This window comes from Hyposmocoma kahamanoa, unplaced genomic scaffold (genome assembly GCF_003589595.1).
Source record: "Hyposmocoma kahamanoa isolate Upper Pololo Valley unplaced genomic scaffold, ASM358959v1 102, whole genome shotgun sequence".
Lineage (NCBI taxonomy): Eukaryota > Metazoa > Arthropoda > Insecta > Lepidoptera > Cosmopterigidae > Hyposmocoma > Hyposmocoma kahamanoa.
The window spans coordinates 15,483,536-15,507,430 of NW_020653337.1; the positions used below are offsets into that span (position 1 = coordinate 15,483,536).

The 23,895-nt window shown below is 35.9% G+C and overlaps 3 protein-coding genes across 5 annotated transcripts in view; 1 reads left to right on the plus strand and 2 right to left on the minus strand.

Annotated features, from left to right (window-relative positions):
• Positions 1–321: 321 nt before the first annotated feature.
• LOC113231379 (mitoguardin) overlaps positions 322–23,895 on the minus strand; it is a 73,491-nt gene continuing 49,917 nt past the window's right edge. Inside the window, exons 4-10 of one of the 2 annotated variants that reach the window (XM_026465681.1) lie at positions 10,146–10,312; positions 8,381–8,578; positions 6,906–7,015; positions 4,434–4,602; positions 3,494–3,598; positions 2,066–2,194; positions 322–1,069 (exon numbers count right to left, since the gene is read on the minus strand). In XM_026465681.1, the coding sequence (XP_026321466.1) occupies positions 755–1,069; positions 2,066–2,194; positions 3,494–3,598; positions 4,434–4,602; positions 6,906–7,015; positions 8,381–8,578; positions 10,146–10,312 (1,193 nt within the window). In that variant the 3' untranslated portion in view covers positions 322–754. Of the gene's footprint in view, positions 1,070–2,065; positions 2,209–3,493; positions 3,599–4,433; positions 4,603–6,905; positions 7,016–8,380; positions 8,579–10,145; positions 10,313–23,895 lie in introns of both variants that reach the window. The other variant, XR_003310559.1, reaches the window with a different exon arrangement.
• Positions 11,297–15,188, minus strand: LOC113231405. The gene is made up of 4 exons (XM_026465715.1): positions 14,842–15,188; positions 14,286–14,492; positions 12,413–12,728; positions 11,297–11,800 (listed from the first exon to the last, which is right to left on the minus strand). The coding sequence occupies exons 2-4, from the start codon at positions 14,481–14,483 to the stop codon at positions 11,511–11,513; spliced, it is 804 nt and encodes a 267-aa protein (XP_026321500.1). The 5' UTR covers positions 14,484–14,492; positions 14,842–15,188; the 3' UTR covers positions 11,297–11,510.
• Positions 17,599–23,895, plus strand: part of LOC113231391 (protein unzipped) — a 37,276-nt gene continuing 30,979 nt past the window's right edge. For both annotated transcript variants that reach the window (XM_026465695.1, XM_026465704.1), the window contains exon 1: positions 17,599–17,869. The gene's annotated coding sequence lies outside the window, so the exon portion shown is untranslated. The remainder of the gene's footprint in view (positions 17,870–23,895) is intronic.

The following is a 23,895-nucleotide window of genomic DNA, read 5'->3' on the forward strand; positions in this document are numbered from 1 at the left end:
CTGGGAAAGTATTATCGTTGACTTTGTAAAAGGTTTATGTTTACTTTTGTTTTTATAACCAATAAGGCAAAGGCTATATTGTGAAAATTGATATACATTATGAACTAAATTTTCTAATAATGAGGAGTTTTATTTTTCAATAACCTGCAATTCCTAAAATACAAATTAAAACTAATTAATGATTTATAAGATATACGTATATTTACAAGCAATAAATAGGTACATAATTTTACGTTGTACAATGTCACTTTGTTCATCTATATTAAAATTGACATCTGTAAATGTTTCTATTAATTTATTTCGTAATTCACAAAAGGAAGTTGGTTTGTTCTTATCATAAGTGTATTTTTTTAAATATTTGAAATACAATTTAATATTTTCTCAACTATATTAAATGCTTAGTGAAAACTAAAAATGCGGAAGAAGTACATTTTTTCTTACAGCTAAACAGTCTGTAGAAATATTAGCCTACTATTACCCTTAACCTTAGGGACTACGTCTGAAGGCGTGACGTTTTGTAACGATCCAATTGCGTTGTCCCAAGCATGCGATCCAACAAAAAAAAGCTAGGCTTGAACGCGTGAACACCTGTTGTCAGCGAAACTTGGACAAAAATTACGGCATACCTTAACTCACTCGGTATCGGAATGTGCTTTCTGATTTTATTTTTGTTCTTTCTAAGGCTATAATAAAGATGTTTTGTTCGTAAGTGACTCGAAGGATTGTTGTCACTTTAGCTTAAGTTTACGTTGATTTAATTTCTTTCCGCTAGTTTGTCTGTGATGTTAGCGGCGCGACATCTGGCGTGTTGCATTATATCACTGGAGAGGTCGTCGACGTTTGTATATCGGCATTTGTGAAAACTGAACAAGTCCGCAATAAACCCAACTATTTCTGATTGGAAAGTTTGGCATACGTCGCGTAATCGCTCTCTGGGGCCGAGGAAACCCCATACGAGAACTGGTAGTAGGTGTTCGGATATCGAGTAGAAATGGGCCATGAAGCCGTCAGGGTACTGGAGATAGCGTCGCTTCGCCTTTATCACGGACCATACTGCTGTCGTTAATGCCTGGAAAATATAAAACACCCTTATTTCTAAGGCTCAATTTAGAGTGTTGCGAAATGGAATGGAAGCGGAATTTTGTCACCATAGCATACTGAAAATTGCGTAAAGTACAAACTAGGTACGAGCCATTAAACATGTATTCTGGAGAATACTCGCGCAGTCTCGGGAATTCCCGCAGCTACCGTATCGTATCTACAAATTATGTTATGGATCAATAACACAAAAGGACTACTAATGTCCACACTACGACCGTAGTGTGGACTCTGAAAAAGGCCAAATTCCGTTTTATATATGGCGTTAATCAATAGCTTGGAATTTATATAAATGGCCGTGGACATCAATTAATTCCTAAGAAATATAAGGAAAATAAGTTGGTTTTTTCCTTGTAATATTCAAATATTGACCGTGGTATATATAGATGGCGCTAATCTTAAACAAAATAAAAACAGCCGGCAATATAAAGATCAGTGCAATAAGCGCCATCTAGTTGATTTGTTTGTCACTAGAAATTTGAATAGGTTGGCAATGTAAATGCTTTTTTAATAATTACAGCTATTTGGTATGGACATCTGGTGTAACAATAGGTGCTAAATACCCGGCTATGTTGTCTTGTATCGTGATTAGCAGTCTTTTTTAGTTATTGGTTCACGGTACTATGTACAATTTCGTCACAAAAATTCGCTTCCATCCGTTCCGTCACAATGTAAATTGGGCCTAAAAATAACGCCAATTATTTGTTGGATGTATTCGGAGGACGTTTTATTCATGAAACATTTTTTTTTATTATTATTAAGCACACACTCATTGCCCCGCACTAGGGAGATTCGCGGATCGCGGATGCCATGGACACAGAGACAAGCACAAATTACACCCAAACTCATATAACCCGTACGAATACTTCTCCCGGCCATCGAACCCGGGACCTCTGCGTGACAGCCCAGCATGGTAATCGTTACGTAAAAAACGTAAAAGATAATTGAATTGACGTAAATGACTTACACTTTCTTTGAATCCGTCTGAAAGCCACCGATTTCTAACAACAGCCAGTACAGAGGATGGCGGCGAGGCAAGGTCTTCGAAGGCATCCAGCAGGATGTAGTCCAGCACTACGTCGTAGAAGGTGAGTACCTGCGCGTTACACACTTCATGCACAAATAAACAGGCGCTTCGTATCGTCAGCTATTCGTATTGATGGGTCGTTAGCTGTTGTCTCACTAAATTAGTACCTAATGGATTTTCGAGTATGAAGCATTGAAGATTACTAATACACACTAATACATATTTACCGTGAGAGTCAGAATGGCGGGTGTACCTTAACGGGTCCTGACGAATTTGGTATTAAAAAAATGTACATAATTTGTAATATTTAGTACCTCTGTTTAAAAAATTTGTACCTCCATCAGAACGAAGTTATAGCAATATCAAAGGTACACCCGCCGTATTCACTGTCAATATGGCGGGTGTACCTCGGATTACCAGTATTTATTTAAAAACTATAAAAACTTATTCCAAAAATTTGTACCTTTTGTACCCAACGGTTTGCACTGTAGACGCTGGACGAGGAGGTCCCGGGGTCGATTCTTGGTAGGATTAATTTGGAATATGAATTTTCCTAAATTGTTTCTTGTCTGGGTGTTTTGGAATTCCATTGGTTTGGTACTCATAGTACAGGGAATTCGTTTGGTTTGAGACCAGGTAATTAGTATGGTTGTCTGGTACATTATTATATACGAGACTATAGCTCTTCTATAGCTCTGAGTGAAGAATTTTTTATCTTCATTAGAAAAATCTTCATTTCTTGGCTCATATCTAGTTGAAAATACAAAATTTCACTCCCATTCCCATTTCCATTTTCACAGTCATAGTTTAAATTACCCGATATTGCCAAAAGAGTACTTGATAGCGTCAAAATTTTTTCGTTAGACGCGTTGTTATAAAAGTTATCAAGATCTGTGAGCGTGGTTGGATCTGAAAGCGTCCTAGCCCGACCATAATAACTTCGTATTGCGTCATAAAGGAAAACGCTATATGAGATTACAGACAGTTTGATTACATCTACTTTGTAAGATGTTTGACAATTTTGTATGGCAAATGAAATCGGCGCCCATAGCGGTTACGAGAAATAACGTTTTATATGCAAATATTTGAAGCTGTTATCGCTAGCGATAGGACGCTTTCTGATCCAACCACGCTCACAGATCTTGCTAACTTTTATATGCACCAAACGAGGAGTGCGATTAAATTGTGCGTCTAACGAAAAAAATTTGTCATGGGAGAGGCACAGTAGACATAAAGATAGTGCGAATGAAAAAGCTGCTAGGATCGCAAAAAGAATCGTTTTCTTACAACACGATGGAGAAAAGAGGTGTCAAACTGCTTGACTATGTAATGAGTTTTAAAAAGGGATGCACACGATCACGATCTTACCTTGACCCCTTTACTGGAAAGTTCATTTTCTATCAAATGCCAGTTAGCGACATCTGTTGCCCATGACACCATTTCTTCGTAGGCGACTAAAAATTCTTTAGGTTCCTGGAAGTCAATAAAAAAAATAAGTCTCCAAATATTGGAAACCAAAATTAAAGAGTGCTTTAAAGTACAGTTTATTGAATGACAGGATGTTTCACCACCATGATATTCTATTATTTTTTGTGAAATTACTTTGTTATAACTATTAATACTAAGTGTTCGACTTAGAAAAAATCCTTGGAACTAGTGTCTTCTAGTAAACCGTGTTAGACGTTATGCCAACTAAGCCACGGAACGAACCAGAAATTTTACGAATTTTTATATGCGCTTGTTGTAGGTCTTTGATTTTGGTTTATAACAACTTTTCTTTTAACTTTAAAATCTATTTCTTCGAATGAATTTTTTGTATTTGTTTGATTTTTGTATTAATAATGGTGTCGTTCGTTGTAAAGTGAATTATCTCCTTGTAATTAAATTTTGAAGTAACGATCTTTTGCAAATTAATGAATAGGAAAAAAAACAAGTGTTCATTCAGTGAACTGCCTCCGTAGCCGAACGGTTACCAAGTCGGACTGCCACTGAGAGATCCCAGGTTCGATTCCCGGGCCGGGAAAAATATTTGTATGACCTACATTTATAGCTCTCGTGATGTTGGTTGTAATTTGTAGTTGTCTATGTGTGTGTCCATGGCACCCGCGACACAGGGTTTCCCTAGTGCGGGGCTATGTTGAGTGTGTGCGTTATTATTATTATTTTCATTGTTTAATACAAATTGAAGGTATGATAATATGAAAGATTATGATGAAATGTGATGCCATTTAGCAAAAAAATGTTTTTAAATATAGACTTACACCACTTTTACAATGAACGACACAATTATAAAAGACTACTTTGTTACCTTGTCAGCAAAAAGCAGCAGGTCCGTAAGCACTTGACGGCCAGCGTCCACAAACCATGCCCAGACAGCGGCGTCCTTGAAGACGTATTGGAATGCCAGCCGCAGGCAGTGCAGCTTACACAGGAATTCAGAGTCTGACGAACACTGGACCACGTCTGTGCGAAGTGTTCTGAAATATACAGCGTGTGCTTTATTAATTTTAAAATGGGACAGTATGGGGAAATCTGAACTCCATACAAGATACAAGGAAGCTGTCTTAGGAACCATTAAATTTATTTTTTGTGAAAACAATTTCTGGCATAGTCAACTTTCTGGTCAAGCGTGAGTTGTCCATAAAAATAACTATATATATAGTGCTGATCGACTCAGTTTCATGGCGGGATCATTTCATTGCATGAGACGAAAAAATCTGGACAGCAAAAGTTGGTTAAATTTCATAAATATTTTTTCATACAAAATTAATAAAATTGACGAAAGACTGTATGAAAGATCATTTTATTAAATATGACCAACTTCTGCTGTCTCGATTTTTTTCGTCCCACACAATCAAATCATCCTTTCCATAAGCTGACTCTATCAGCATTAAAAAATATTGTCAAGTTTAGTCATTTTGTTTGACAAACATTGTATGAAATTTACCAACTTCTGCTGTCCCGATTTTGTTCGTCGCATACAATGAAATGATCCTTACATAAAACTGAGTCAATCAGCACGAACAGTAGATTGTACAACAAGTGCATAAAACGCGACACTCTGCTTTTCACTTCGATTGCGAGGAAATTAAACAGTAACATTACAAATAAATGATTATATAATTAAAATTGAATGTTAAATTACAACAATTATAGTCGTCACCAAATAAGAAGCCAAATTTGACAGCTAAAGAAGGCGATCGTATGTAATTTTGAATGCGATCAACAAAACAATAAACAAACAATTATTAGCATAATCGAGTTTAAAAGAAAATACATAATTTTATTGAAACATTATATAATATGACAAAACACATATGAACTACTGTTTTCGCACGAATTACAAAATAAAATGCAGTTTTGAGTTACTCCGAAACGTCCTGAAAACAGTTACGTCCTCAAGCTATTATTTCTTAAATAATAGTGTTGTAAGCAATTAATCGCCGAATTTCACCGAGTCACTTCGATTTCTCGGAAAAAATATTGACTTGTGTAGTTGTTTTATTGATGAACATACTTATTTACACTAAATTATCGTAATAAACCATTTATGAATATTATAAAATCAAAACAATTGGATACAATTAGTCGAAATGTGGGACAATTTTACGAAAATAAGAGGAATTGCAAAAAATTATGAAAATGAATTGCTTTTAACTGAATTGAACGATTTTTCCTTTTAGGCCCCCTGAACAACAATGAACCGAAAAATAATCTAAACAATCACAAACTCTTAAAATTTTGAATCGATTTCTCGTGAAAATCGTAGAATGTGATTACGGATATGATTAGTCCACATCCCTATTCGCGTCACGATGACAAGTGTCAAATTTGGCCTCTTATTTGGTGAAGACTATAGACATATTTAATGTGATGGTTTTTTATTTTATGCACCAGAGCATAAAATCCTATTTAGTGCAGCCTACAACCAACTTTACGAGCATGAGAAGTGAAAAAGAAGTTTTGTTCAATTTCATTTATTGTTATGGACAAGTCACTCTTGACCAAAAAAGTTGACAATGCTAAAATTGTTTTCACAAAAAAGACTTAATTGTTCATAAGACCTTAATTTATCTTATATGATTTGAGATTTCCCCATACTGACCAATTAAAAAAAACACTATATTAGTTGGAGTTCGCTTTTAGTCTGTGGTTATATTGAAATTATTTTGTATACAATTAAGTAAATAGGTACGAAAATACTTCTGAAGCTTTGTGGAACAATGTTCGTGAAATCTATGGAATAAATTAGTCCTGCAAACAGAACTTATCAATGTTATGTTTATTTACTGCCTCCGTGGCCGAACGGTTACCATGCCGGACTGCCACGCAGAGGTCCCAGGTTCGATTCCCGGGCAGGGAGAAATATTTGTATGACCTACATTTATTTCTCTCGTGAGTTTGGGTGTAATTTGTGCTTGTCTATGTGTGTGTCCATGGCACCCGCGACACAGGGTTTCCCTAGTGCGGGGCTATGTTGAGTGTTAAAAAAAAAATACGTGGTTACTAGATCAATAATGGTCATCAATAACCCATTTATGCGGATTGGGGACTTTACAAAGTTTCCTAGGGTTGTGAACCTTCTTCGACGTGTAGGTTTCATCACGATATTTTTCTTCACCGAAATACTCGTGGTAAATTTCAGATTAAGTTTCGCATATTATTTCCGAGAAACTAGACATATTTTATGCAAAGTAGATGGACACGTCTGTTTGAATACAATAATTTAAAAACATAGACATTAGGTGCTGAGACCTGTCTGTTGGGGAACATTCTTTACCTGTATGGAATACCGACTTCTAACTGTTTTAGTGCAATTTGGTATAATTCTAGATTTTCTATTTCTGGCGCTAGATCTGTGAAGTCGTCAAAATCTCTCAAATCAGCTACCTGAAATAAGAAATTATTTTATTAGGGATAGTAATCAATTGTCATTAAACTGTTACCAGTTAAAAACGACTAGGCTAAAAGTTACTGCGAAACCGCTGACAACAGTAGTTTACTGCTAAACCAGCTTGAATTAATAGATCACATATTCAAATATCGATAAACACTGACAAGTTAGTATCGGAGTCTCGTCCTGTTGCGGAATGTTTTACAATTAATTAAGGCTACGAATTTTGTTCTCAAATTTAACAAAATTATGATGGGTAAAGACCGTTTCTCATTACGTACATTAATTGGTAAAAGTCGGTTCCGTTTATTCTGCCGTCCGTCCGCTAACTAGAACGCGGCTAAATGACAAAATATTTTTTGAGATATGAAAAGCCATAACCCAGTTTTAGAATATTTAAATGGTTTAATGATATTTCAGCTATGCATCGTTAAGGTAAGTTCCGATAAGTCGAACACGTTAACTAATTTTAACTGTTCTTAAAATATAATTTTGTGCTCTATCTGTTGCCGCGTTTTAATTATTAGACGGCAGTATTATAAACGCTACTATACAAGAAGTCGAGAGGTAAACTCTAGCAAACTTTCTAGCAAAATTATAGCAAAATTTTGGGTACTATTTGATTTTGATGAACCACTAAAATGAAAAGACCTTAAAAGGTCTTAATATTTAAAAATATTAATCTCGATCCTGACTTTTTGGCTATTTTAATTTGTCACTTTGTTGAAACTTAAAACAACGTTTATGTCAGATAATTAGTAGATTACGCCAACGAATCGCCATTGAAGAGCTGAGTACCAAAAAATTGCAATGACAGTTGAACGGTAGCTTGATGGCTAGCCACTAATCTTAACTTTTAACAGAATACTAAACCTAAACGTACAAAATCCTGCCATTGACACGGAATTGAGAGGATTTAAAATTAGCATTCTTGGGCCCTGTAAAGACCACGTTGATTTGTTTTAAAAAATAAATATACGCGTCTTAGAACCGAAAAATAGTAACGACACTGGAAAGCAATCTTGTCGTAACTCGAATAATTAACAAAATGACTTTTTATAAATTTGGAATCATTAAAAAAAATCCGCATGTTTTGGTCTAGGAATCGTCATGCTATTCTTGCTATTCGATGTCAGTTTTTGACAAAACAGAAAAATGCTACATGGCACATTACAAGTTAAATTTTTCGAGATACGACAAGATTGCATTCCAGTGTCGAATTAAAGTTTCATTTCCAATGTGTATCAACCGCGAAAACCTAAGATATCGATACATTATACAATATTGATTATGATTGATTATACCAAAGAAATGGTGTGGTCCGAAAGAAATTCATCAGTCTTTAACGTGATGTTGCGTACCTCATCCTCGGCACTCGCGAAAGACTCTGCACTGGAATGGTGCTCGCGTTTAGTGTGTGACGAGCCAGTGTGTGTAGACAAGAGACGTGAGCGTCTGCCCTCCGCCGCTGAGCCCTCCGGCCCGCCCACCGGAGGTCCGCCGCTTTCAGAACGAAATAACACCGATCGCTGGTCTAAGAAGAGAAGCTCGCATCGCTCCTAAAAATTTTCACACCATTGCATTGTGTTGTCATATAATTTATTCCTCATTGGAGGACTAAGATATTTTAGGAAAAACTATTTCAAGGGACAAATATGAAGTGAAAACCCGGAAATACAATTGGAAATTGTACCTGTTTGTTTGTACAGGCATTAGGCCAAAGATGAAGTCATGTACATTATAGTTACTCTGTAATGCGTGAACGGGAACTTTTAGGGCATCTTTTTGGCATTCATGTAAGTAGGATTATTTGGTTGAAACGTAAGATTACAAAAAAAGCAAGTTGTCTTTAGTTATTTAGAAAAGTTCATTTCCCAAATTGGTCCTACCGAGAACCGGACCCCGGACCAAGGGCAACAGAATTCACTCCAAGTCAATACCTAGAACACCCAGACCTGAAACACTTCAGAAAAGTTCATTTCTCAAGTAGCTCTACGCCGCCCGCTATCGTTGCATCTTCTTTTTCATTTTTTGTTTATGGAAATGTAACCTTATTGTGTAGAAGATAAAATTTATGTTGCATTGGTTGTTGTAATGCAATGCAGCGTCGTACCGCTCGTCTTCGGCAATTTGAGGCGACTCAAATTTAAAGTCGTCTTGCACTTTTAAAAGCTTTGGCTACCTTTGAGGCAAAGGTGTGTGGTAGTACCTATAGTGATGGTGGTGTGGAGAAAATTCAGTTTTAGCTGAAAGCTAAAATTATACTTTATTAAATTTTTTAAGTAGATAGTAAATAAATAATATAAATGTTAATTTTAAAAATCTATTCATTTTTTATGGTGGCCGTTTAGGATCCGGCTTCGGACCGTTGTTGTAACAACTACCTACCTACGTCACTTCTTCAAGAAATAAAAAGTCTTGGTTGCCGTAAGAAAAATGTTTGGCAGTAAGTAAGAAACAGTTGAAGTGAAAAAAAGAATCGTGTTACCCTGTACATAGACAATTCTTTATTTATTTATTGAAATGAAATAAAGATCTTATAGGAGATCTTTTAAATAAAGTCACAACAATTTAGTGTTATAAGTACCTACTACATGACTATTACAAGTGTTCAAAATCGCAGATAAATAAATTACAATATTGAAAACCACCTACATACACCCACCTACAACCTATTACTTATAATAATAATCACAGAATGGCACACAATTTCATTAATCAATAGAAATATATATGTATAAATATATATATATATATATAAATACATATTGATTATATAATCAATAAAACAATGCTAAATAGGCTTAGAAAATTCACAGTAATATGGGAACCAAGATAACAGTAACGCCGGGAGCACAATCACAATACCCAGACAACCAATTTAGATAAGTTCATTGGCTTGTCAAGCGCCTAGGGAGCTAACTGTTGTCGATTTGTCTTTCAGTCAATTTGCAATAAGTGATGCTAGAATGCGATACAGTAAGAGATAGACATAATTATATATAATTATTAATAAATTACAAAATTAATCGCCAAGTACGTATTTATTTAATGTAAAATTGCATTGTGCCGTTTACACTATCCAATGTAAGTCATAACACGAGTATGTACAACACACATACCTACCTGCAATAAATAAGCGTTCTGTAATAAATCTTGGATCTCGCGACAGAACTCTGCTTCCTCTGGCGAAGTGAGCGCCAGAGTGCCCGTGACGCCTCCCCGAGCGCCCAGGCTGAATGCCGCTAACGCATCTTCCCAGTAGTTTATACTCGTCTCCAACGCTTCCATACCTGCAAAGAAAAAGTAAATAAAATAAGTAATTTTATATACGAATACAACAACAGGAATAACGCACTCAAATGTATAAATGCATTTTGGTGTATATCTTTAGTTTAAATATAATTATCTGTAAATAGTTCGCACTTGTTTGTTTGTTTCCATAAAGAGACTTCGGAATCGCATTAATCGGCTCGGAAAAGCTTTATGTAACAAGAGCCAAAAAGACGTGCGTTTCTCGCAATGTTTTTTTCGCCCCTATTGCATAGACATACTGATAGTGAGCGCTGAAGAGCCCTAGGGCCTCGGGAGCAATTCGGGGACGTTGATGCTGTCCAGGGGGTGCTACCGCCGCATTCGATTTAAAAAAACCTTAATAATTTATATAAACTACACTACAATTTTTTTTTCGTATCGTTTTTTGCCAATTTTCAAAATTTTCTTGCCAAAAAGTTTGGGAACCTATGCTTTGTACAATAACGCAGTATAGAATACTACGATTTTGAACATACAGCGACGAACAGAGCAAACGAAAATTAAATCGTGAATAAAGCACCCATTTTCTTACGTAAAAAAGTTTTTTTATACGTAAGATGGGCGCTTTACTTTATTAATTACAGGAAACCAAATCATTTATTCATATTTTACACACATACACAAAATTAAATGAGGAAGTATCTTTTTATCTGGGCAATAAAGGCTTAAATATTAATTCTCATTTTGAAACAGTACAGTAACAAAATGACTGAGTGTCGTATTCTAGAACTCTACTCAATGCTCAAGTCAGGACTTGAGTATGATTCAAAGCACTAGAAATCATACTCAAGTCCTTGCCATTAGGGTCGTATTTCCATTGCTTCAAATCATACTCAAGTCTCCTCAAATCCTGACTTGAGCATTGAGTAGAGTTCTAGAATACGACCCTAAAAATATTAAGCTTATGCAATTGGTAAATAATAAATAAAAGATTTTCTGATTATGATACTTATTTTATTGATAAGCGTATGAAATTGACTACTAGTTTTGTATACAATATCAACTACATTTGACTATTACAACTCTATAAAAACGAGTTGCTTTATCACAATAGCTTTTTGTGATCGAGCCATAGTTTTAGACATGACTATAATATAGTATGGGCAGTTAGTTTACAATCTTCCTACATTTGGATACATACAATTTTCCCTGGCACAGTGATTGTAGCAAAACAAATTACAATATATCCTTCTTCAATGAGGACCATTCAGTCTGTATGGGATGCAACTGCTGCAAATGTTGAATAGCTTCTTGGATTCCACTGTTGAGATCTTGCAGAGTTCCAGCCATAGCTGTCAGGGCATCAGCTATCCGTACTTCGACCATGTTACGGCGCTCCTCTTGATTCCTCATAAGGGAAACTATTGACTCTAATGCATCTGCTGTTCTTTCTTCTATTAGTATTTTACGTTCTTCTAAATTTAATACCCAGCTAGGTGGTGGTGAGGCTCGTTCAGAATTAGCTTCTGAAAAAAAAGGAGAAAATAAAGAAAAACTGCACAAAAATTTGTGTCCAAATATATATATAATTTCAAAAATATTTTTTTAACAATAATAAACTGCCCCCGTGGCCAAACGGTTACCATGCTGGTCTGGCATGCAGAGCTCCCGGGTTCCATTCTCGAGCCGGGACAATTATTTGTATGGACTACTATTTATTTCTCTCGTGGGTTTTGGTGTAATTTGTAGTTGCCTATGTGTGTATCCATGGCACCTGACACATAGTTTCGCTACTAAAAAAATATGAAGTACAAGATTCGTTGATGCCTAGGTGGGCCCACGGTTTGCCCTGTCGGCACTAGATGAGGAGGTCCCAGGTTCGATTCCTTGTAGAGCTAATTTGAGTAATCAACTTTTCAAAAATGGCTTTGATCTATGTAGTACCCCGGTATGGATTCACTTGCTCTGGCAAGTCAGCAGTACGGGCAGTTTGTGACAGGGTGATTGTCAAAACTTTTAGAATCTAAATCTAATATTATATGCTATCTTTCAAAAACCATAAGTATATATAATTTTTGTTTAAGTAGGTAAATAACAAGATAATTAGTTCTTGAATAAATGCTAACTTAATAAATTACCTGTACTGTTTAAGTTTATAGATTTCCAAGTACTAGATTTTTCTGTCTTAGTAGCAGGAGTACTCAGCTCTTTGACATCCAATGGTTCTACTGAATCAGATGTGAGACCGTCATGTAAATATTCTTCATCATTTTCAATTTGCGAAACCGAAGGGCCAACTGTACTTTCACTTGAAGCCTTTCCGCAAAGCTCTAAAACTCTAACTTCTAAATCATTCAGAGGAATAAATCTGTTTCTTCCTTTATAGGCTTCTGTATCATATCTCCTAGTGTCGGCTGCTTTTTTTCTACATTTGTGACGCCATTCAAACCAATACTGAAAGTTGTGAATAATTATTCAAGTAAAATTATTAATATTATTATATCATGGGTGAAAAAATACTGCTACTGGTATTGTCTTATTTTATTGGGTTTTTCCAATAAAATAAGGCACTACCACCAGTGTATCAGGGACAAGAAGTTGCACATAGGAATGAACATTACAACAGCAAAACATCAAAGAAACTTGAAATAAAAGTACAACTGTATATCAGTGAGCTGTGACTATTGGACCAGTAAAGAGCCCGAAAAATTGGTATGTTTGAAGAAAAAAGTATTTATATTTATATATGAGATTTCTTGTGTTTTTTTTTGTGTTTTTGTTATGATTATGAATACAAAGATTTAACACAGAAAAAAAAACTATATTCATATTGATTAAATTTTTATTGAATTGATATTCAATTATTTTTTGTGAAATTACTCCACTAGTTTGTTATAATTATTAATACAAAGATCGAACACTCAGAAAAAATTCCTTTGATCCAAATCGAAGGAATTTTTTCTGAGTGTTCGATCTTTGTATTAATAATTATATTCATATTCATAAAAAAAATTAAGCAAATTAAATCTGTAACAATAAAATAAATAGTTACATTTCCTGTGTACAACAAATGTGAAACCTAAGCACTCAATATCAAATAATTATAACTTTTTTTATAAAAAAAAACGAACTCAAAAGTTAGTGGAATTACATCTATCTGCCAAGTTTTATTGAAATTGGTTACCGTAAAGTGCGCGAAACCGGATTCATCGCATAGTTTGCCACCCTTGCAAGGTGGCATATTTTCTTCAAATTTAAATAGGACCAATACTGAGGTACCCTATTTCTAACAGGAGTTATTGCATAACATACATTAAAAAAAAACAGATGAATTGAGAATCTTCTACTTTTTTGAAATTGGTTAACAAAGTGAAATTCGCAACTATATTTCTAATAGCACTACATACAGATTAGGGCTACTACTTATATTGTATCTATTAAATTGGTGACTCTGTTCCCATTCATTTGTTGGTTCCTGTACATACATAATAGGTCCCTGATTCAACAAACATCTGTCTATAAATCTGCAGTATTACAAACAATGAAATGTTATATACCTGTCTAAACTGATAATGGATTTTACAATGTTGTGGAATTCCTTTTGAAGATTGTAATTTTATATTCATTATGGTATATTAGTGACGATCATGTATCCCTTGACATTATATTTGAAAGTGTAATATTGGACATTGATAATATGAAATAAATTGAGGAGCATTGGAACAAAAACCGCTAAGTCATATTATGAATGTTTCTTGTTTTATAATGCCAAATGATAGTTTTTATATGTTTTTACAAATAATTTAATATTTGTATAATTAAAAACAGCAATGTTTCAAATGTATGGATCTGAGTACAATATGAGAAATCCATTCCACAAGACTAGACGAAATTAGAATCAAAATTATCAGATTTATCGGTTTTTGTTCCTAAGCTCCTAAATTATTCTGTTCTGCTGAGTGAAAGTACCTATTACTAGAAAAAGCTTAAAAATAAACAGTATACAGGAACCTTTTTCCAAGCTTCCGGAGTCTTCATAGTACCTCCCTGGACAGAGTTTAACTTCTTAGCGAGTATCATCCATTTTTTCCGTGTCACAGCTATGGATGTTCCTCCTTGGGGCCCTCCATGTATTGCATCTTGGTTCTCTTCAAGAAAATTTATTAGCATATCTAATTGTGGCCGCACTATTCTTCGAGGAGGCGCCATCTATGAACACTTAAATAAATTACGAATATTAGAAATATTAATTTAAAAAAATATTACTTTTCTATGCTCGCTTGTGATCGTATGAACAAAAAGATACCTTATTTAGAATTTATTTTCTATCCTTAATATAATTATGCTACATTTCTACGTATCCAAAATTAAGAAAAATTTAGAAGTGAAAACTTGAGGTTTTAGTATTTTCCTACCACCTTACACGAAATCAGTATAACTTGTACTAAATATTACAAGATCTAAAATCCTTTGAATCTGCGCTCAGAATATTCTCAAGAGACAAGAAGAATATATTATACATTTATATTGTATTATTATAAAGAATAAAATTGTAAAACAAACTTACCACAGGAAAATATAATTATACAAAACTATTGAAGTGTCCCGCGCTCGCTTTCATTTGACATGCACAATTTCTTTCAACAAAAGTAGTTTCTTTCAATAAAAGTGGATAATAACATGTAATGGCGACTCTTGACAACTTTGACGTTTCGTGGTTCGCAAAGGCCATAGAGAAACATGCGTCAAAGGTGTTCGCCAACTCGAACGAAATAAAACACAGCAGGCCAAAATATTTACCTCGCCTCGCGAGGCCAAGCTCGTGCTCGGTCGGCTTTTCTTCGCGCGGCAAATCGTCGCGCTTCGGTCGAGGCTGCTCGCTCAGTTAGTAAGCGGCTAATAACATTAATGGAACAGTACTATAGTCGGTTATAAATTCAAGAAATAAGAATCGGTTTAAAAATGTGAAGCTAAGCGTGCAGTTTCTGTCTAACTAAATTTACTTGGTATCTAATTCGCTCTAATTATTGCAATGTGGTACAGGTAATATTCTTGGGCATGGCGTTCTCCGGGGAGAGACTTGACAATGCCCATTTTGGAATCACAAATGTTGAAGCCCCGACCGGTAGAAAATGTATAACCATGTTAAAATACGTTATCAAATAATACTATTTTAATTCATAAAATTACAGAATTTCGAGAAAAACCGATGTGATTGTTTTAAAAATATGTAAAAAAACGTTATGCATTGTAAATATATGTTTTTCAACGTAATATGACTTAAATTTTGAAATTGCCTTTTTAATTGTAGTCGTTATTACACTTGCCATAGTTTTAAAATTAATTACGATATTCGATTATACTCATTTTGTGATTCACGATTAAAAAAAAAATCGTGACAGTAAATTAAAGTGCACTTTATGTGGCTAACTCAAGCAAGTTTCGAAATATATCAACCCCATGATTGTCATACCTTAATGACTTAAAAAATGTGAAAAGGTATCTTACCGCGGAATATTAAATTTATACTAAATAATAGCGCCTTAAAAACAAATAGACGTTCATTGAAGCGATTTGTAAAATTAATAATTACTGTAGAATTATGTGTTAATGTTGGTAGATGCGTGTCTACCTTTATAATCCAACGTTTATTTGATTTTGCCCCACGGTTGAAAGAGGATGTAGCGCCATCTATCATGCGTTGTTCGTACCACTTTTGCGCTCGAAAGCTTGAAAGATGTCGCTTGCAGTACAACTTTTTCTGTTACAAAGACCGTTTCTAATAATAAAAACCTTCAGCAGAGGGCGAACCACGAAGCAAGGGGCAAGTTATGTATTGGTCGAAAAGTTTATGTGTACTGACTGGTACCAAGTCTTTAATTGAGTAAGAATTTTGAGAGTTAAAATAAAAAAACAATGTTCCTTTCAACATTGCACCGAAAGTTCCTATAAACGATGCTATGAATAGCTGGTCGTTCATAAAATTCAATGCGATTAGAATAGATGGGAAATAAAAAGACATCGATACCATAATTGTATATTTAAACCGGTTATTTTTAAAACATTTAACCCTTATGGATAACCGGTTAATGGAGACTAAAATTAAGCTATACTTGGTAATAGTGTAATTAATTATGAACTATACCTTCATGGTTCAATGGTGCACGGCGAATATACTATAGTGTGGCGGGCGAGGGGGATGGTCGCGCGAGTGTCAGCTTACGGTTACACAGTAGGTAATTAATTTACCCGGAATTTTATTTATTCAACTACGGGACAAGCTGTCGTCTGCCGACGAACGACGCGACAAATTTAGGGATTCCGTGAGCAAAACGATTACCGAAGCTCACTTTGCAATGCAATCTGAATTAATTAAATACGTAGTAAGCGTTACTTAAAATTGTAAGTAAAATTTATATAAGATAAATTACGGAGGTGGTCTTTCGTTACAAGAAATATGATAACAATAAATTCTTGAATAAACATCTATTTGACACGCGGCAGTGCGAGTGGACCACACCTTGTGATTTAAATATCTGTTCAAAGTAATTTAATAGTCTCCTAGATCTTGTGAGCTGAGCGTTTTTTATGTATATTAACAATTTTCCGTCGTCATGACACAAGTAGCCAGAACTAGCGAATTTGGAAGTTTACAAACCGGTTCTTGTTAAAATATCATGTAATATGCCTAGTGCTATTATTTGATTAAATTAAGTTACGAAAGGAAATCCGTCCGGTACCATGATATTACGGAAATTACTCTAAGTATACGAGGGGCAAATCGCAGATAAGCAATATTAGATACTTACATTTATAGACAATAATATCGACTCATCCGTAGAACAAAGACTTATGTGCAACACTACTTGTTCTCAGTACATAGTATATTACGTTCGTTCTTCTTCGCTGTGGATGTCAGATCGACCGTTGTTTGATTTTATATTTCCGAACGAAATAAGATATAAAAAATTCTCAAAACACCTTTACATAGACCTTACTTTGAATAACGAAATTATTCTCGTAACATTCGTATTTTCTTTTCGCTATAAAAGCACATCGCACTCTTTTCTTCGGATGAGTAGATATACATATAATATGAAGGAACAAGATTTTGAACTGGTTGTTTGAAAATGCACTTGCCTTATAGCGACAGGAAAACAAGTTACGGACAAAAGCTCTTCTTAAGAGTCTAAGTAGAAGGGTTAAGGGAACAGTTCAAATTATGGTTGGTTCCCTTGGGCAATTCCGAGGATCCTTCACGGCGACTGTGGCGGCGAGGCAGCGGCGGCGATAGCGACGCGCGTCATTCTAGCGGTCTCCACCCGCCGATCGCCGACCGTCCGCCAGACCGCGCCAGTCTACCCGAGACACCGCACTGCGGCGGTACACTATACCCTACGTTCTCCAATACTTATACGACACCGGCTTTCGAAACATTGTGGAAAATTCTAAATGCTGACTGTTTAGTGGCTTGCTGAAACGTTGTTACCAGTGTAAGTGTGCGTCCTGATTGAATCAGGATGTTTGGTAGTTTTTAGAGGCTTCTACGATTATCCCGCGCTTATTGACGCTGATTTCTGATTCGTGTCGAACAGGTAAGAAAACAACCTCGTTGCGAAGGATGTATGAATTAGGTATCAAGATAAAAATTATAGGACCTGTGACTCAATTCTTGGCTGAGGCTGTATATATAACACTTTGGTACTTAAGTACGGTTCAAGGACTAAGTTATGGTATTTTGCGAATTTATGAAGTTACCGATAAGGATGAGTTATTTAAAATTGTTTGATACAAGACAATACTAGCTTATTGCACCTATATTTAGAAATAATATTTACAAACATGTTTTACCTACCTACAGTAATATCCACCTATATTTGCAACGGTGTGGAATTATAAATCAACGCGTTTAATAACTGTCAGTCACAAGGAGAAAAGTAACCTTAGTTTGAACATTTCAAGCGGTTACTGGAGGACCTCCTAACACGTTTCTTCTAAACCGGTTCGCTGGATAGGCCCAAGATGTTCCGAGACTTATGCAATCGACAAGTAGATCGAATCGATTCTCTGCAATCATGTATGTAAAGTACGTATCTTCTCTGTACACTTTACATGTATTCACTATAGAAACGCAACCCTTCAAATCTGCTGTCCTTATCATAATCAATGTAATCGACAATTTTAACGAAATTAAGTTATAAACATACCTGGAATCAGTGAAACGAGATCTACAACCCCCTATAAGTGGTTTTTTATATCTTATTCACTTTCAGTTTTATGGTTAAGCAAAATTTTATACCTTAGGTGCCAATATCAAGTTAGGTATAAACGATGTACCAAAATACAAATGCGTTGTTTATGACAATGAGGGCAGAAATATAACATTTATGTAACGGTTTTGAGCATTGGTAGTACGGGTTAAAAATTTCAAAGGACTAGCAGTCTTAATTTCAACTCTATAGAAGTTATCATAAAAACGATCAAAATTTACGCAATCAATAACTTCCTGGGGCCCAGCAAACTACAATGGGAAAAGCGCTAAACAGAATCGTCTAAAATGTACTAAATTTAATTACATCCTTCGGGCCCAATTAAGCTGGTATTACCTTAGTTTAGAATGAAAAATGTATTTTGCTAGATACCCTATGGTCATATTTTTTATACTAAATTTTAATGCGATATTTTCATTATATTGGATATTGGGCGTTAACGTGTTCGTAGGAGTAGTATTGTCTGGGTCTGAATCCCTTCTCATAATATTATGTACATTTCGATTTACACGGGGCCTTAAGAAGATAGTAAACAGTTTCTAAAGCTGATCTCATTATGCTTATGGTATCTATACGTATGATAATACCTACTTTTGTACTGGGAATGAAATAGATAAAACGCAAGATGAAGAATAAATGTTTACAGTACATTCGTATAAGACGCAACGATATAAAACTTCCTATTGAAAACGTTTTCGCGTGTATAGACGCAAACATCTGCCTGAATCAAAGTTGTGTGTGATTTTGGGAATATGCAGCTGTCCCACGTGCCCTAAACACACAATAGGTTCCGATATCTTTCGCAACTGTAACTCTTACGCATTGTGATGATTATCACATTTACAAACAAATTTTACGATGTATTTTTAAACGTGAAATCTAAAGAAATAAAATTTATTATAACTTAGGCATATCAATTCAGTACTTTGTGATCCAGTTGTTACACGCATATTTTGTTAATATTTATTTCTGACAATCAACATCGTTTCTTAAAAAAATATTATGGTAATATGCTGTTAACAAATGTTTCCACGAAATAGCAGGCAAAGTTCAACAGTAAATAAATAATCAAATGTTGGTCATCGATAGGAAACCCTGTTGCTATTTGGGCATCAGATGTCGCGACATGACCATTTGGCGTCGCTATATCGATCAGGCAGTCGTAGTCATTCATACCAGCGGACATTGTCCACGCCAAAACAAACAGATAATTTTGAACTACTATTTTAAAAGGTTAACTTGTCTTTCTAATGAATGGGTCTTGCGGATTTGATTGCTGATGTTGACTTATATTTATTTAAATTCCGTAGCACATTATTAGATTACCAAGTGCGATTATAGCACCACTTTTGCTCGCTATCTGGTGGCTTTTGACCGTGGAACACAAAAGATGTTAATGCAAGTAGCGTTTAGGTTTTGATAGAACTCGGTGTTGATTATAGTCATTAGGCAGTTGATGATTAGCGGATGCAGAAGGTTAATCATATGGGCCGCCTCTCGCGGGAAGACTGAATAAATTGCCATCGTAGGCTCAGCTGCTAGTTGCTTATTTCCGGCCCTGCGACTGGCTAGCACCTCCGTTGGCTATTTCCATTTGTAACTTGATGCAACGTACAATAGAGCAGTTCAATGAACCTAATAAAGCAACTAACAATGCGAAACTAGAAAATTACTAGGTACACAAGCTACGAAGGAAAATTTCAAACTTTGCTGGTTTTGTATTAATTTTTGCATTATTAATTTCAAATTGTACTTGACTGTTTTGGTGCCTGTTACGAAATTTATATGCGTATAAATCTATGGAAATTATAATTCCCCCCTGCCTGGTTGGCCTACTTAGTGGGAGCAGGCGTCGCGACTCGTAGCCATTTCGCGACGCAATAAGTAGGCGTGTTGTCGGCTGGAAAATTGCATCAATTTTAGAAGCGGGTTCTCCCCCAAAACATAATCAGCCAAATATCCCCGACAAGGAAAAGTTTCAAACTTGTAATGGAACATAAAAAGTGTTATGATTTTTGAAAGTCGCGACATTCCGTCATACCACAAAAATTATTCCTTACAACAAAATGTACCTACTATTTCTATTGCAAAATTCCACGAGGCGTTGTCGTGAACACTAGCGTAAAATGAATTTAAGAAGTTGATCTGGGAAACTCATCCCAATATCATTAAGGTAAAAATGCAAATGTCAACATCCAATAAATGGCAAAAGTTAACCATTTTCTATACCGACATAGGGTAAGATGAGCACTCGAGGTAATTCGGTCAGAACGATAATTTAATGTACCGAATGAAAGGTTATAAACCTGCTGTAACAAAAGTTTATATGCCTTTTTTTATGAACTGCTCCCAAAAATTAGTGTGGCGCTAGAGTCCATAGCTGACATAATAAAACAGCCGTGACCTCATCGTTAGGCTTAGGTAAATATGTTGTTCTTGCGATCGCCATGGAACGAGGTCGCAACCCTTGGGTCGGGGAAATGGGGAAAGATTTTTTTGTAATTTACCCGCGTGCTTTATCCGCATGTCGTAACATTGTGACGTAATAATCGTGTCATCGCTGCTTTTAGCTCTTGTTGCGCATTTATTATATTATCGAACACCGTAGTAAATAACATCTTGGAAAAAAAGGCTTCATTTTAAATCCTAACAAAAAGAATTGAAGTGTCATTAACCTCCAATGCTCATTTGCCATGTTTCCGCTTAACGACGTGCTAATAAAATATTGCAAAGCTTGAATTACTTGGTATTTAATACACGTGCAAGTTATTCTCTGATTTAATTGCGACATAGCCCAGTGGGCGAATTGACATAACAATCAGCGAGGTCGCGACACTAACGAAGGGCTTAGGGCCTAGTCCGGTGGAAGTGGTTGATAAGGGGCTGAACGGAGGGCGATTCTTGTTCGTATGCAGGCCGCGGCGAGGCTCGATCGATACGCGCCCGCGCGACGACGCTCCCCCGACACTCCACTTGCAAGTCTGCTTCTACAAATACACTTACTCGCTTTATTAAATTTCTTACAAGATTTCCACCTTCTCTAATTTCGGCATTATTCAAAACCAACCGGCTAGTTAACGCAATCACATCTTTAGACTAACACTTCTAGAGATATACTCGCCTAACGTCGTCACTATGATCACTGTCTTTACCTTTCGCGATTAAAGCTGAGGTGATATTTTCCAAGTAATGAGATAGTTATATGAAGGAAATATAGTACCTAATAATTAGCGCAGGTGCAAGTCGTAGTACTCGAGTCTTTTCCTATACTTCGTCTGTTGATATACCTGTAGCTTGGTATAAGTGACTTAGTACAAGAAGTGCCTAAGTCCCTATTACTTTACGCACTTGTTGTACCACAGAATAACAGTTACGCATTTGTTATATCTATCTAGTAAGGAAACCGATAAGTACAAAAAAATAAACTAATTGAACGAGACTGCAAAGAAACCACAGACATAAAGAAACACTAGTATTGCCATTCGAATGTAAGTTTGCGATAAGTGTATATGACGATGACATCATCGCGGACGAAACGTCGTATGAGGGAGAAAAAAAAAAACTGTTGCGATAATGTGAAGGCGCAGTAACCACTAACCAACGAGCATGTATTTATATGACGGCCACATCGGCCGGTGACCGCGTGGCCGTGATCTTGAGTACACATAGGGTACGCCTAAATAAAGTCCACACCGACGTGAAAGACGCTGACCGCGGCTTGTTATATAACAATTAGCACTGCTTTCTCATCATACACAATAAACGATAATCGATGTACCCGTGAGATACACTATTGCCTTGTAATTTTGATTTATTCTTAGCACTTATGGCAAAACTGGCTTATTATGTGATTCAAGCCTCATTAACAAGCGTGGGTTTTCATTGCCAATGGCGTTTGTCGAGGTAGTGTTTACTACTCATAATATTTACTCATGAACTGTAGATTTTGTGAGATAAGTTTGGTGATCATCTACCTCTTGATCAGAGAGTTTGTTCGATTTGAGCTATTATTAACTCAATGCACTTTTGTGTCACATGAGCTACTGGCCAAAGGAAACGCAGTGAATGCGCATTGTTCTATTCAACAGTCTATCCACTCGTATATTTGTATACTGCCCTTAGTCGACGTGCATATCCTACAAAAATTATTAACTTAAGTATGTAAATATCCCGCAAAGACATTTTTGTTACCACGGCAGGGCAGCACACTACTAGACCGTTTCTATTGTGCTCTATTTATGAACCATTGTACCGGTTAAGCGACACGTCTGATCATAGTTTCGATATGGACTTCAATGATAGAGATCTCGGTACGGCTTTATTCAGATCGTCGCTCTTCAAACACGCCTACTTATGAATAGACCAAGGGGCTTCAAAGATAATTAATTACATGACACCGTTCAGTCCGCTTTATAATCTAATCGGGACCTGCACATCTTAATTCTCATACGTTGTATTAATGGTTTTAAAAAAGATTTCTAGAATATTCGAAGCTGGAACGGTTTTATGAATAAATGAATTTCAATTAACAAATGAGCAAGAGACTGCCATAGGTGTACTGTTAAACAAGTCTACATTGTACAAAATTGCAACGCAACGTATTGCGAGTTGTTAACCGGTCATTGTCTACCCGCATGCACTCCATAACCACTAGATACAGTGCGAATTATTTATAGAGACAAATTGGGTGCAGTGCAATTTGTCTGCAGTTAACTGTTATTGATATAGGTAGCCGTAGCCGTAGGGCTGAGTTCTGCACAAACAGTGAGAGCCTGAAATTTCATAGCCACAATCCGATTAATAACCAATACATATTGGGAGGTTGGCATAAAAAATTGTAAATTACTTTATAAGAATTAAGTAATTGCGCTTTACTACCAATAATTTAATTAAAATTCAAGGATATGTGGATACGTCTCTAGTTCTGTGTATTACTTTTTTGTGTCAAAGTTTGGCGCGCAACAGTTAATTCCATCGGACGATAAATGGGATAATACTCTATAGAAAAGAGCGCGGTGCGTGGGTACCTGAATGCATGCTCCCTTATTAGTTTTTTTTGTAGCTGGGCCATTGCTCCCCGATTCGGACGACCCTTTGGCCGAACAATGATTACGGTGTGGGGAGCGAGATGCAGCTGCTCTTTTTCTTTTTAAAACAAATTCTTGTTATTGCCACTGGAGGACGTTAGTGGGTCGCGAAATGCGAGCAATTCAATTTTCTTGAGACGTTCTATTTGCATCGTTTTATTTCTTTCTGTGGAATATTACGAGGGGCTTTTAAAATGTAACGAGATACAGTCAGTCAATAAGAAGTGAAAACCTATGGTAGACGAAGATGAAAGGAACAGCTTT